We start from the raw sequence: 14,077 nt of genomic DNA on the forward strand, positions 1-14,077 counted from the left end.
AGATGATAAACACCCAATCTGTGTTTTAAAATCCATTAAATAAAGGCTTATGATGTTGTTTATAAATTAGCTAAGAGTTGTGAACAGTGTAGACTTTGAATATAAACAGGCAGACTTTTGCGCCCACATTCCTACTCAGCGTGGTTAGAAGGCTGGGACAGCAATCCTGACTGTGAAGACACTTTGCAAAGTGTTCTTGCTCATGAACAGCTAGAAAAGATTAAGTTGCAAAAGAACTTTGTTGTCTTGTTTTCTTCCATCCCTATTTGGTGATGATTATCATCAGTTATGACTTATATGGAATTTTAACTGTTTCTTTTTAGAACATGTGCCATGATTTGCTCTCTGCAAAGGGATTAGATGTGGGGACATTACAATCTATGGTAGTTCAGGTCGGTGGGTTTGAGAATATTCCCATTACACTGTCAGGACAGACTACTTACTCTGTGGGAACCGAGGAGGGTTGTTGTTGACATCTGTTAGGGTGATGTTCACCGTGGTAGTGCCAGAGAGGCCTCCCATCTGGCCGCCCATGTCCTTAGCCTGAATAACAACTTGGTACTGCTCTCTGTTTTCTCTGCTCATGTCTGGCAATGCAGTCTTTATTATACCTTTAAAAATGAAAAAAAAATAAAGAATTTGCATTTGACATCAAGGTATACTTTGTAAAATATATTATATAGAGGATAGATGAAGAAAATGAGAATATCCACAATAAATTTAATTGACAAAACAGAAAATATTTGTGCATTTTCTATTTTGATTGGCTGACTTTTATTAATTTTCATACTTTTTTATGCTCTTTAAGTTTGGAGTATTTTCTTATTCTGAAAATTGTATTAATCCCTTTGAAATTTTGTAATCTATTAAATTTAACCCCAGTAAATAATAGTTAAAATAGTTAAGCTCGAATAGGTTGTATTAATATAAGGATGTTTGATTTTATTTTCATACAGTAAATATAGAAAGGAAGCAGCTGTGTACAAATGTATGGATAGGTTTGAAAACAAAACAATCTAAACAAATGTGTGTCAGGCTATATTATATAAGATGAAATAGACTGAGGAAGGCATACATGTATTTACCTGATTCCGGGTCCACTGAAAAGTATGGCTGCCCTTGCAGAATGCTGTAGACCACTTTAGCACTGTTCCCATAGTTAGCATCATCTGCATCGGTGGCAGTTACTTGTATAACAGACGTACCTGTATCCAGTCCCCACCACAAGCAGAGGCACATCAGTTCTTCTAAAGATTGTCTATTTTAAAAGCTATTTTCTCACTCATTTTCTTAAATAAAAAAGGAATCCTGGATTTACTCTTCACTATGGAATGTATGAAAACCTATAATATATTTTACTACAGAGATTGATCGAATTTAATGAATTAAAACTGTAATAAGCCCTCACTGAAAACAAGTGTCCCATTAACACATGCATTGCTACATGAGAAAAGACAAATTCAAAATTTTGAAATGTGTTATTTCCTTACTGAAGTAGGATTATAAATACAACAAAACAAAAAGGTCTTAGGATGAAGCAAACAAACAAAAAAGTAACCTTGCAAAATAAAGTCTTAGCAGGTTAGAAAGCCTGAGTTCAAACATCAGAGCTAAACACACACACCAGGACAGAAGAAAAAGGAATTGAACTGTAACTTTTCTGTGTCCCCAGAGTCTGGCATTGACTGTCACTTGTAAATGCATAAAAAGTAATAAAATATTGAGCTTTCTCAAAAGTTAACTTATTTCCATATTTCTTGTATTTCAAATTTTATTTCCTACTAAAATGAAAGTAATTCAAATCATTTATAAATCTTATCCTACTTTGACACTTTTCAATGTTTTGTGAGATTATTTGCGTATTTCCTTTGGCCTTCTTCAGGGCCCCCATAGGAATCAAACCATACTTATTTAGATTTGGTTAAATGTGTCAATAAAGGGATGACAAGGACACATGCCTGTGCAACCCCCTTGAGCCTGGAAAGCTCACCTGTTCTCTGCTGTGCTTCTCCAATACCTGGAGAATCCATGAGACTAATTCTCACCTTCCTAAGCATTTGTGGGATAGGGATACAAGAAAAGAGCATGGTTTCAAACACACAGTGGAAACAACCACCACAACTACAACAACAACACAAGTCTTTTAATTAGAATTGGAGAAATTTTCTCTAGCTCCTCCACTGGGGGCCCTGTGTTTGATCCTATAGATGACTGTGAGCGTCCACTTCTGTATTTGCCAGACACTGGCATAGCTTCACAGGAGACAGCTATCTCAGCGTCCCTTCAGCAAAATCTTGCTGTCATATGCAATATTGTCTGGGTTTGGTGGCTGATTATGGGATGGATCCCCAGGTGGGGCAGTCTCTGGATGGTCCATCCTTTCATCTTAGCTCCAAACTTTGTCTCTGTAACTCTTTCCATTGGTATTTAGTTCCCTATTCTAAGGAGGAATGAAGTATCTTCCTTCTTCTTGATTTTCTTCTGTTTTGCAAATTGTATCTTGGGTATTTTAAGTTTCTGGGCTAATATCCACTTATCAGTGAGTGCATATATAGTGACTTCTTTAGTGATTGGGTTACTTCACTAAGGATTATAACCTCCAGACCCATACATTTGCCCAAGAATTTCATAAATTCATTGTTTCTAATAGCTGAGCAGTACTCCATTGTGTAAATGTACCACATTTTCTGTATCCATTTCTCTGTTGAGGGACATTTGGGTTCTTTCCAGCTTCTGGCTATTATAAATAGGTCTGCTATGAACATAGTAGAACATGTGTCCTTATTACCAGTTGGAACATCTTCTGGGTATATTCCCAGGAGAGGTATTTCTGGATCTTAGGAGCTGAAGGGGTCTGCAACCCTGTAGGTGGAACAACAATATGCACTAACCAGTACCCCCAGAGCTCATTTTTCTAGCTGCATATGTAGCAGAAGATGGCCTAGTCGGCCATCATTGGGAAGAGAGGCCCCTAGGTCTTACAAAATTTGTATGCCCCAGTACAGGGGAACACCAGGGCCAAGAAGTGGGAGTGGGTGGGTAGGGAAGCATGGCAAGGGAAGGGAATAGGGAACTGTCGGGATAGCATTTAAAATGTAAATAAAGAAAATATCTAATAAAATTTAAAAAGAAAGAATTGGAGAAATTATTCATTATATGTTAGACTTAAGTTTTGGTTTTCTTTGGAAGTATAAATTATCTTAAGACATGAAATTGTGGCATGATTTTGGATACCACGGCATGAAACCAAGCACTCTTTACAGCCATATGCCATAAGCTTTCCATAGGATGATTGGAGTAGGCTTGGCAGATTGGCATAATTCATTTGTATTAAAACTTAATCCTCACAGCCCATGTAGGACATATGCCTTTAGGCCACATATTGAAGATCCAGTAAGTGACAAGACAAGAATTAGAACTAGCTAGTCTGACTAAAGGTTATCAGTTCTCTGTGATTTTCCCAATAGACTGCTTGGTTAGGTTTGTCCCCTTGATTCCATAGACAGTGAGCCTTTTTCAAAGAGTCTCAATTGGCACAGGAAAGAATTAGAATGCTAGCTTGCAATTTTCTACTGTGTGTAGGAACTGGTAAGTTTTTTCAGAATACAGGTCAGATCATATTTATGAATTGCAAAAGACATGTTTATCAACCCCAAATATAACAAAATAGCAAGTAGCCTGAAGGAGAATTAATACAAATATAGAAACTTAATATTTGACCAATATTAAGAGTTGAATCATTGAAGGTTTTTAAAATAACATTTAAAGGTATTTATTTACCTTTAAATTGTTTTATATTAAATAAATAATGATAAAATAAATGCTTATATTTAATATGAGAAAGAAGGCACCCGAATTGAGTGGATACATGAAAAGAATGTAATGGAATGATGGGATAGTAGTACATTAACTATTAAAGAATATTTATCAGAAAGAGTAGAGAGAGCAGTATACTGTAAGAGATATCAGGATATATTGTATGGGAAAATCAATAAAATAAAAAAGGGCAAATGATTTGTCATAAAGATCAATATACTTGATACAGAAAAATCCTCGTTTTTCTTAATTTTTATTTTTTATTCACCTGAGTGCTTTGGCTGAATGTTTGTCTGTGACCATATGTGCCCTTGCCTGGTTTCTCTGGAGAGCAGAGGAGGCAATGCAATGGCCTGGGACTGGAGTTTTAGACAGTGACAAGCCACCATGTGCATTTTGGGAATCAAATACAGACCAGATGGTCTTTATCTCTGAGCCATCTTCCCAACTTCCATTCTGTTGTAAGAAAAGTAAAGACTGAACAATTGGTACTAAAGCATTCAGTTCAGTGTGTGTGTGTGTGTGTGTGTGTGTCTGTCCGTGACGGAGTCTGTATGTCTTTGTTTGTGTCTGTGTATATTCTGGTCTGTGTGTGTCTGTGTGTTTCTACGTGTGTATGCATGTGTGTATGTGTGTGTCTGTAAATATAATTAATGAAGTTGAAAAAGGGCAAGGAAGGTATATGGGAATGTTTTGAAAAAAAATCCCACCAAATAGAAAATAATGTAATCATATTATAATATTAAATAAATAAAATAAATATTTAAAACTAGTAATGGCGTGAAAGTTTAAAGTACCTGACTATGAATATTTCTGATTAATTTTTCTAATTATCAAATATTTCTGCCATCTTAATCATGTTCATTAAATTTCCTAGTATGGACAAATCTATGAAAATATAAATAAGGTTAAAGTAATTTGCAAATTAACAAAATAATATTTTTAAAACTTAAAGGATATAACCATAATTCTGTTCAATTCAAAATTGATAATAATTTATCCAGAGAATATAACTTTACATATATTTTTCTTCTCAAACAAAAGTACATAAATTCCATAATATGAATCTAAGGTAATTTAAATATGGATCAATCCATAAAATTATAATAGTGTAAAGTTGTTAGACCAACATTGAAGAAATCCCATCTATGCTATGTTACACAAGATCTTTATGATCTCAAAAGCCTCGTGTCTTTTTTGATAAATCCATTTTACATTATAAGAATGAAAACTTGAAGAGATAATAGAACCTCATTTCCACCAAATAGGTGGGCTTACATGAAATAATAACTTCTCAAATTCTTTGTGTCTTACTGTAAACAGACTATACTATTAAAAAATGTTTATGCCACACTGTCAGTGAAGATGTATAAAGATTTAGTTTTTCTAAGAGGAATTTCTTCAGTCAAACATGCATAATTATATTATTTAGAACAAATATTCAAGTAAGTAATGATAAATATAGAAAATAAATATCTTGCATGGATATTTTAATCAATAATACTTCATTAATATTTTAAAACAATATGTATTTCTATTATAGAATATAATCATTACTCATTGATAAAATTAATCATATTAACATGCATACAAGTAACAATTTTGTATATTAAGGAATGGTGCTTGAAATTGTGAGAATCACAGAACTGTGAGAAATTACTGTTTTCAGTTTGCATGGAAAGCCGAAGACCGATAGAGAAAAATATAGAAATATAGAGAAAGCATTTGTGAACCATAGCATGATGCCATAAGTTATCTGATCTTCATTCAGTTGTTAAATTCTTCTGAATTCCTAATTGACAAGATGGACTGTGAAGTTCTATTTTCCATACTCACAAAATAAAATTATTTTGATGATTAAATGAGCCAGTTATGTAGAAGCAGTTTGTCAAATAGAGCAGTTTCCTTTTTGAGTTTAATGTGAGAAGAGCTGCTGACATACTTCCTTCCTGGCAAGGTGGCAACACATTCTATAGGACATTTATTCTGAATGACAGAGCAGGTGTTGCTGCCATTGGAATCAAACAACTTCTCTCATTAATTATAATTAAAATAAGAGATTGCTACAATAATAATTGAAATTATTTGGAAAGGAGATATTTGACTAAAATAAGAGTTTCTAGATACAGCTTTGATTCTGAGAGGGCATATGGAATCACATGGCTGCAAAATTTTTAGTAAAAATATGAGAGCAATTATGTTAAGCACACGGGTTAGTAGATACCTACCAACTCCAGACATTTCAGGAACACTGGCTGTGTACAGGTCTTTCGTGAATTTTGGTTCATTGTCATTGATATCATGGATTTTAATGATAAACTCAGATTCTGGCTCCACTTGTCGTCCAGTCTTTCTGTCTATAGCCTTGGCACGAAGAATGTACAGAGATTTTTCTTCTCTGTCTAGTCTCTTTGCAGCATGAATGTCTCCTGTATTTTCATCTATAACAAACAGATTGCCAGCTCCATCTCCTGTCAAAATGTATTTTAAATTTCCATCTCCTTTATCTTGGTCAGTGTGAAGCTTCAAGGGGGTAGAAAAGAATAATTCTGTAAATACATGGGTGGTTATTCTACTGAAAAGAATTTAATATGTACTAATTTCTTCTCCCCATCATGTCAATAACGATCTGAACAAAAACCTCAGATCAAGTGGAAATGAGTATTTAAGATTTTGGTAGTCTTGAAATATTAAACAGGTATAGTCAGTCACCATGAGATAATGGATTTAGAATAATTGATACTTGAGTTGTTTCAAAACATAGTGGTTAAAGCATACTTTTGATTAGAATACTACCAAAATTTAAACCTCTATTGTAGTACAATGGAGAAAAATAAATTCATCTTCATGCTGCATGTGAAATATCAATCTTAATTTCATTTAAATAATTAAACTCAAAGATATAATAAGGCATTATAATTCATTATAATGATTACTGTAGAATTAATTCTTTAGTTTTAACTAGTGTTCTTCCTTCCCTAAATAAGACTTTGAAAACCTTGCCTCTATAAATGGAAACCAGCCAGACAAAGGAAGAGTTTTAAAAGTTAAGCCATTTTCAATATGACGTTAAGAAACTACTTTTTCTATTACCATGTTCCGATTGTGAGACATGAACTTTAGAAACACTTTACATTTCAAGTGATATAAAACAAATGTCATATATTAAGGAAAATGTAATTAGTTCTAATTAATATCTATTCTATAAAGATAAGATCACAAAAAGTCATATAAGTGGGTTGCAATTCACTTTTAAACTAATGCTTAAATGACCCTAGCAGGAATCACAAATACCACAATAATGATGATGAATTAAAAACAATAATTATCACATATAGAAAATCAACTCATAAGAACGTTTACAAAGGCTATGTATAATCAGCCATTGTGAGTTGAATGAAATCTTTATTTGGATAATAATAAAAGTATACTCAGAAGTTGTCGGTACATTTTTATTTTTGTTTTGTTTTTTGTTTGTTTGTTTGTTTGTTTTTTTGAGACAGGGTTTCTTTGTATAGCCCTGGCTGTCCTGGGACTCACTTTGTAGACCAGGTTGGCCTCGAACTCAGAAATCCACCTGCATCTGTGTCCCGAGTGCTGGGATTAAATGCGTGCACCACCACTGCCCGGCTTTGGTACTTTTTTAGACGGAAATAAAATTTACCTTTGCATACTGTTACAATATCACCTTTTAATGAACTTATAATATGGAATGAAGAAACAAAATATTATATAAACAGCACTTTCACAATTTAGTCGTCTTTTGTGAGAAGCATAGAGGAGAATGGGTGAGAGAGACTATAATGTTGATCCAAGGATACAATCTTCAGTTAGGCAGTGTGGTCTTCTGTGATACACTATATAGAATAAGACTGGTACTAATGAGAATGAGACTATACATGTCATTTATTTCAAACTTGTTAGAAGCACACATTTCAAATTAAATGCGAGTCTGAACTGCCTTCTTCCTCCCACGATTTCCAGAATAGACCTCACAAATCCTATTCTACCCTGCCTGACACCATTGTCTCAGTTTCTTTGTGTTTTCCATTTGAATTCTTTCTAATCAAAATAAGCAAATATTTTCTTTCATTTTTCTCTCTGCTCCTTTAAACTACATCAGAAATAATTGCCACAAATGATAGTTGCTTTCTTCTCTGAAATACTTATAATATCATCGTGTTGGGCTACAACTAGACATTTTTCTTTATCACATGTTACCTTGCAGGGAGCAGCAATCTCATGAGGACACTGTTTCCACTCTTGTTCCACCACAGATACTTTTGGAGACTAAAAAAGATTATTTTTCTACAACATGAATACAGTCATGTGGGAAATTTCCAGAAAGGTAAAGTGTTTAAGGTCAGTAATAAAGCACAATAAACCATGGATGTCTTTTCAGATGGATGAGTGCATAATTTCCCTTTTTAATTTGTTTATTGATATAACTTCTTTCAACTAAATTTGATAACATTAATAGAAATCTGTATTCTGTAGTCCTAAAAAATTATTTGATGGTTTAATTTTTCCATGCACAACACTGATAATCTGCCCTTCAGTTATAAAATTTAACTTTGTTACTTTTAACATTCCTTAAGCATGTATACCAAGCTGTTTACTTTCCATGAGGACTTCTATCCACCTTTATATACAATGATATATAATGTTTGCATATTTCTTTCATTTTTTAGTCTCTCCCATCTTTTCTGAGTTGTCCTCTTACTAAGTGTGTGTCCCCTCCACTTTCCCTGTTTTCTCCCTCAGGACACTTCCTCTTATTCAGTAGGTTTAGAATAGATGAACAGGCATGGTAATTGTTAACACAATAGTATTACCATTATAGTACAGGAACTTTTCACTGTGCCAAACTAATGCTATGGTGTCTTATGGAAAGAGTGATACATATTTCTGGTCACCTAAAATATGTTTACAAAAGTCATGCTACTCTATATTTTAAACAGAATATTTCTCAAGTATATGCAGAAAATTCATCTGTTAGTGATTTTAAGTAAAATAAGGTTATGAAATAAAACTAATTCTAAATTTATATAAAATTTCAGAAATAATCATACTTGAAATATATTTTAATGATAATCTTTTCAAAATACTGATAGCAAGTATTTTATTCATATAACCACTACAAATTAACTTGAAACAATAGCTTAGTAAAAGGAAATACTACAAAAAAAGATTAGACAAATAGATAAAGAATAATACGTATCCAATTTTGTTAATTGGGTAAATATTACATAATTAGCTAACAGTTTAGTTTTCTGATTTTATTGTACTATCACATTTTGATAAGTATGCTTTAGATTTTTAGACTTAGATATAAATTATCAACTAAATATTTTAGTACAGGAATATACATAGTATTTTTAAATATATCTCTTAAAATACTTTTTTATTTATCTTCAATCTTATTTTACAATCCAGACTTTATCCCCCTCTTGGTCCACCTTCCAAGTGTTCCACATCCCACACCTCATCCACCCATCTCCAAAAAGATGCCCCTACCCCACCTCGTTGGAGCCCCAGCTCTCTTTAGGGTTAGGTGCATTTTCTCTGACTGAGTCCAGACCCGCCAGCCCTCTGCTGTATATGTGTTGGGACCTCATATCAGCTGGTGTATTACATACATTTTTAGTAATCATTTTAGTTTTATTTTTCTTCCATTTAAGGAACCTGAATTTTTAACATTTCAGGAAGAAAAAGGACAGGTTCTTTCCTGCATAATGTTCTCTGATCATCAAATATATGCCTGTAAACACATGTACCAACAAGTAAACGAACAAATAAATAAATGCAAAAAAAGTTTCCTAAAGATGAATTAATTATACTAATTTCTTGTAATGTAGGCATAAAGAAATGAGCAACCATATATAAGACAAATAAGATGTTTTCTTACAAAAAATAAATATGAGAAATCTGAAATGTTTCTACATTGTCAAACATAGTTTTGCACTGAGACTTGAAACAAGGCTGTTAGAGTCATGTATGGGGGAAAGAACATTGTATCATTTCAAAGAAATCTATCCAATGACTGTCATACATAAATTATTCATTAGCAGTTACAATAAACAAGAGAAGTTTAAAACAAGGCAATAAGCTTAACAAAAGCATTAAATACACAAACATGCAATAAAAAAACCTTTCTACTTAATTATTCTTCCCCATGATACCAACAGCATTTAAAACAATTATACAATTATAATACTCTCAGACATTTTGTACTTCAAAAATAAGTATATTTTGGTAATTTGATATATTTAAATATGCAGAAAATTCATAGTATAATTATTGTATCCATCTTGGTATGATTCTATATTTTATTTAGATTCATTTTCATATGTCTAATTTAAGGTTTATATTTTGTCACATTTTCCACTTTGAAAAATATCTAGAATCTGGAACAATAATTAGACTGTCCTTGGACTTATAATACTACATTATTAGTTTAATCATTTCATGATACATCTTGCGATATTAAGTATATTTAGCATTAAAAATTAGAAAAAATTAGGGCAAAGAAAAAGAAAATATTCATAAGGTTAATGATATAAAAGACAAATTTTACTTAATTTTTTTACATAGCTATAATAGAGCATTTTTATTTTTTCTTAGGTAAAGAATCCTGCTACAAATATTAAATCTGAACATACATGTATATATTTATATACTGTAATTGTGTGTATGCAAATCTCTATGTGTGCATTAAAACAAAGTTAAATGTGTGTGTGTGTGTGTGTGTGAGAGAGAGAGAGACCTTAGTATTGTAAACTGAAGCAGTAGATTTTTGTGCTAAAGAACATTCTTGAGTACCTAGTATAGACATTTCAATGAGATAACAGTTAAATAACATGTTAGCAATTATTTTATAAATATGCATTTTTAGTTATTTCTTATTTTTCAGCATATGAACAGCTATCCATAAAATTCTGAATTCCAATATCAATACAACAACCTGCAATGGTTTATACAAAAATGTATGAGATTTAAATATTAGCAAGATGCATCTTATGTGCTCAAACAATTTTGTTTTTTCATAATGAAAGTTTTCAAAAATCTTCTTTCATATGTTGAAATATAGCCAGATTTATTCTATTCAGCACTCACACAATTTATTTTCTGCTCTCATTTAACTATAGCTTAATGCTCATTGGTAAACCTCTCCTGTCACACCCACTTTCCTACTACCAAAGGGAATCTTCTGACTAAACAATTATATCTGTTGTCATACACAGGTATATCGAATAATCACAGTAGCATCTTCGAAATCTCAGAGGTAAGTGGTTGGGATGAGTCATAATCTTGATGAGATTTAGTTTCAACAGTAATATTGTTTATCTACGAATGCTCCAATAGATTTATGCATTGAAACACTAGATTCCCCATCTGTTTTGGTAGCAGAGTGTTACCTTGAAGACATGGAACATTGAAGGAGAAATGATTCACTACTAGGTGGGCCTTGAATATGGATAAATTGGCACAACCTCCATTACCTTTTATGACTCCTGACTGCAAGGACAATGTGATCAGAAGTGATTCACACTTCTGCCACCATACTTTGACCAACATGATGGACTTGTCAACTTAAGTCATAAGCCAAGATTATTCCTTCCCCCCCTAAGCTGCATCATGGAAAATAAGCCAATACAATCAGCACCTAAGTCATTGCTCAATAAGCTCATGAAGAAAGTTGACATGGCCCCAGATGAAGAGGTTTTGCCTGTGTTCAGCACACAGGTGTTGGTGCACCAAGACCACCTTTGCTGGAATAGCAGATGAATCTCTAGCTGCCACCAGTGGGAAATAATATGCCAGTGAGCTGTCAGTGCGTCGCTATTGGAAAGGAACATTTAATGAATGAGTCCTTTTGATACAGACTTTTCTTCCTTACATTGAAAATTAGGCCAAAACTTTTCCTATTAAACAAACCATATAAATTTTATTCAACTACAGTTACTCCTGATCAATACATTTATTACTCAATAAAGGGAATATAAAAGTGGATTATCATCCTGAAATTTGAAGGTCTCATGGAATTTTTCATCATTGTAATGTATATTTTACCTGCCAGAACAACTGTCTTTAGTCCTATAAGATTTTAACCCATAGGCAGTGTCCTTGGAACAAGAAGCCATTCCCTTTTTATTTAAATCCAGCTACTTCAAGATGGTGAAATCATGACAAAACCAAAATGTACTCTTCTCTGAACTAGCCATTAGCATTATTCAGTTCCAATTTCAGAAAATAGTACCTTATGAGTTAGTATTTCGTGTATGAATAAAAAGTACATTATACATTAAAAAGTTCAATCTAAAACTACAACAATTCAAACAAAACATTAATCAAGTCATGACAGTACATTGTGTCATTTGCAATACCTTGAATTCTGATATGTAATATAATGTGTATTTGTATATATGCAATGCTATGTATATATTTGCTCCAGAATATGACAAAGAGAAAGACATCATAAGTTCTCATTCCACGAGTAATAATTAGCTCCCATAACAAACCAGGTGAGTCAGATAAGGAAGGGATTAGAAGAAGAAGACAATTATAAAGTAATACAATATCTGTTTCTTACAGACACATAAGCAAAGATATTCAAAAGAATATTAGTACATCAGTAAAACCTGAATTCACGGAGTAAATTACCAGCAAGTATTATTTATATCAGTGATGTAAGACTATCAATAAATTAATGAAGTTCCCATGTGAAGACTTTAAAAAGATACAAGTATAAAAGGGATCTGCAACCCTATAGGTGGAACACCAATATGAACTAACCAGTACCCCCCAGAGCTCGTGTCTCTAGCTGCATATGAGCAGAAGATGGCCTAGTCGGCCATCAGTGGAAAGAGAGGCCCATTGGTCGTCCAAACTTTATATGCCTCTGTACAGTGAAACGACAGGGCCAAGAAGTGGGAGTGGGTGGGGAAGCAAGCGGGGGACTTTTGGGATAGCATTGGGAATGTCACAAAAGTTGGCTTTTTCAAATGAGTTTCAAAATAATGTCTAGAATCAGAAACACAGCAATGATAATACTTCTGTGGAATGTACCATTAGAAGTCCTATGCTATACAATAATACCTATCAGTGAAAGTTGATAGTATACTCATTGAAAAGGAAGACAAAAAGGAAGACATGTTTCTGTGTCAACAGCATGGAACATTTCTGCAGAATATACTCCAGATTTTTCATAATATCAAAATCACAAGCTAATTCCTTCACGTAGGAAGTGAAGACTGTATACTGTAAGATTTGCATAAGAATAACACACAGGAGGGGACTGCAGAAACAAAAAATGGAGAAGAGATGGAGGGAAAGGTGGTCCAGTGGCCTAGCCCAACTAGGGATCCATCTCAAGGGGAGGTTCCAAGGCCTAACACTGTTAAAGATGCTGTGATGTGCTTCCAGACAGGAGCCTAGTATAGCTGTCCTCTGAGAGACCCAGCAAGCAGCTGAAAGAATCAGATGCAGATACTTACACCCAACCAATGGACAGAAGCTGGGGACCCCTGTGGTTGAATTAGGGAAAGTCTGGAAGAAGTTGAGGAGGAGACAACCCCTTAGGAAGACCGGTAGTCTCAACTAACCCTGTCCCCTGTCCCCTGAGATCTCGGACACGGAGCCACCAGTCAGGCAGCATACAAGAGCTGGTCTGAGGCCCATGACACATGTATAGCAGAGGACTGCCTGGTCTGGCTTCAGTAGGAGAAGACTTACTTGCCAAATCCTCCAGAGACATGAGGCCCCAAGGAGTGGGGAGGTATGGTGGGGGAGATCCTTTTGGAGATGGGGAGGAGGAATGGGATGGGAAACAGTAGGAGGGTGAACCAGGAGGAGGGTAATGACTGGCCTGTAAAAATATAAAAATAGTTTTTAAAAGAAAGAAAGAGAGAGAGAGAATGAAAGAACAAAAGGAAGGAAGGAAGGAAGGAAGGAAGGAAGGAAGGAAGGAAGGAAGAAAGAAAGAAAGAAAGAAAGAAAGAAAGAAAGAAAGAAAGAAAGAAAGAAAGAAAGAAAGAAAGAAAGAGAAAAAATGAAAGAACAAAAGGAAGGAAGGAAGAAAGAAAAAAGAAAGAGAATGGATACAGAAATTATGGTACATTTACACAATGGAGTACTACTCAGCTATTAAAAAGAATGAATTTATGAAATTCCTAGTCAAATGGATGGACCTGGAGGGCATCATCTTGAGTGAAGTAACACAATCACAAAAGAACTCACACAATATGTATTCACTGATACG

At 33.8% G+C, this 14,077-nt stretch overlaps 1 protein-coding gene across 1 annotated transcript in view; it reads right to left on the minus strand.

Annotated features, from left to right (window-relative positions):
* The window catches only part of Cdh9 (cadherin 9), a 121,157-nt gene that overhangs the window by 25,974 nt on the left and 81,106 nt on the right, over positions 1-14,077 (minus strand). Inside the window, exons 3-5 of the mRNA XM_021183074.3 lie at positions 6,045-6,339; positions 1,086-1,205; positions 444-611 (exon numbers count right to left, since the gene is read on the minus strand). Coding sequence (XP_021038733.1) covers positions 444-611; positions 1,086-1,205; positions 6,045-6,339 — 583 coding nt within the window. The remainder of the gene's footprint in view (positions 1-443; positions 612-1,085; positions 1,206-6,044; positions 6,340-14,077) is intronic.

Source organism: Mus caroli, unplaced genomic scaffold (assembly GCF_978045245.1).
Source record: "Mus caroli unplaced genomic scaffold, Mus_caroli_1 scaffold_16, whole genome shotgun sequence".
In the NCBI taxonomy this organism is placed as follows: Eukaryota; Metazoa; Chordata; class Mammalia; order Rodentia; family Muridae; genus Mus; species Mus caroli.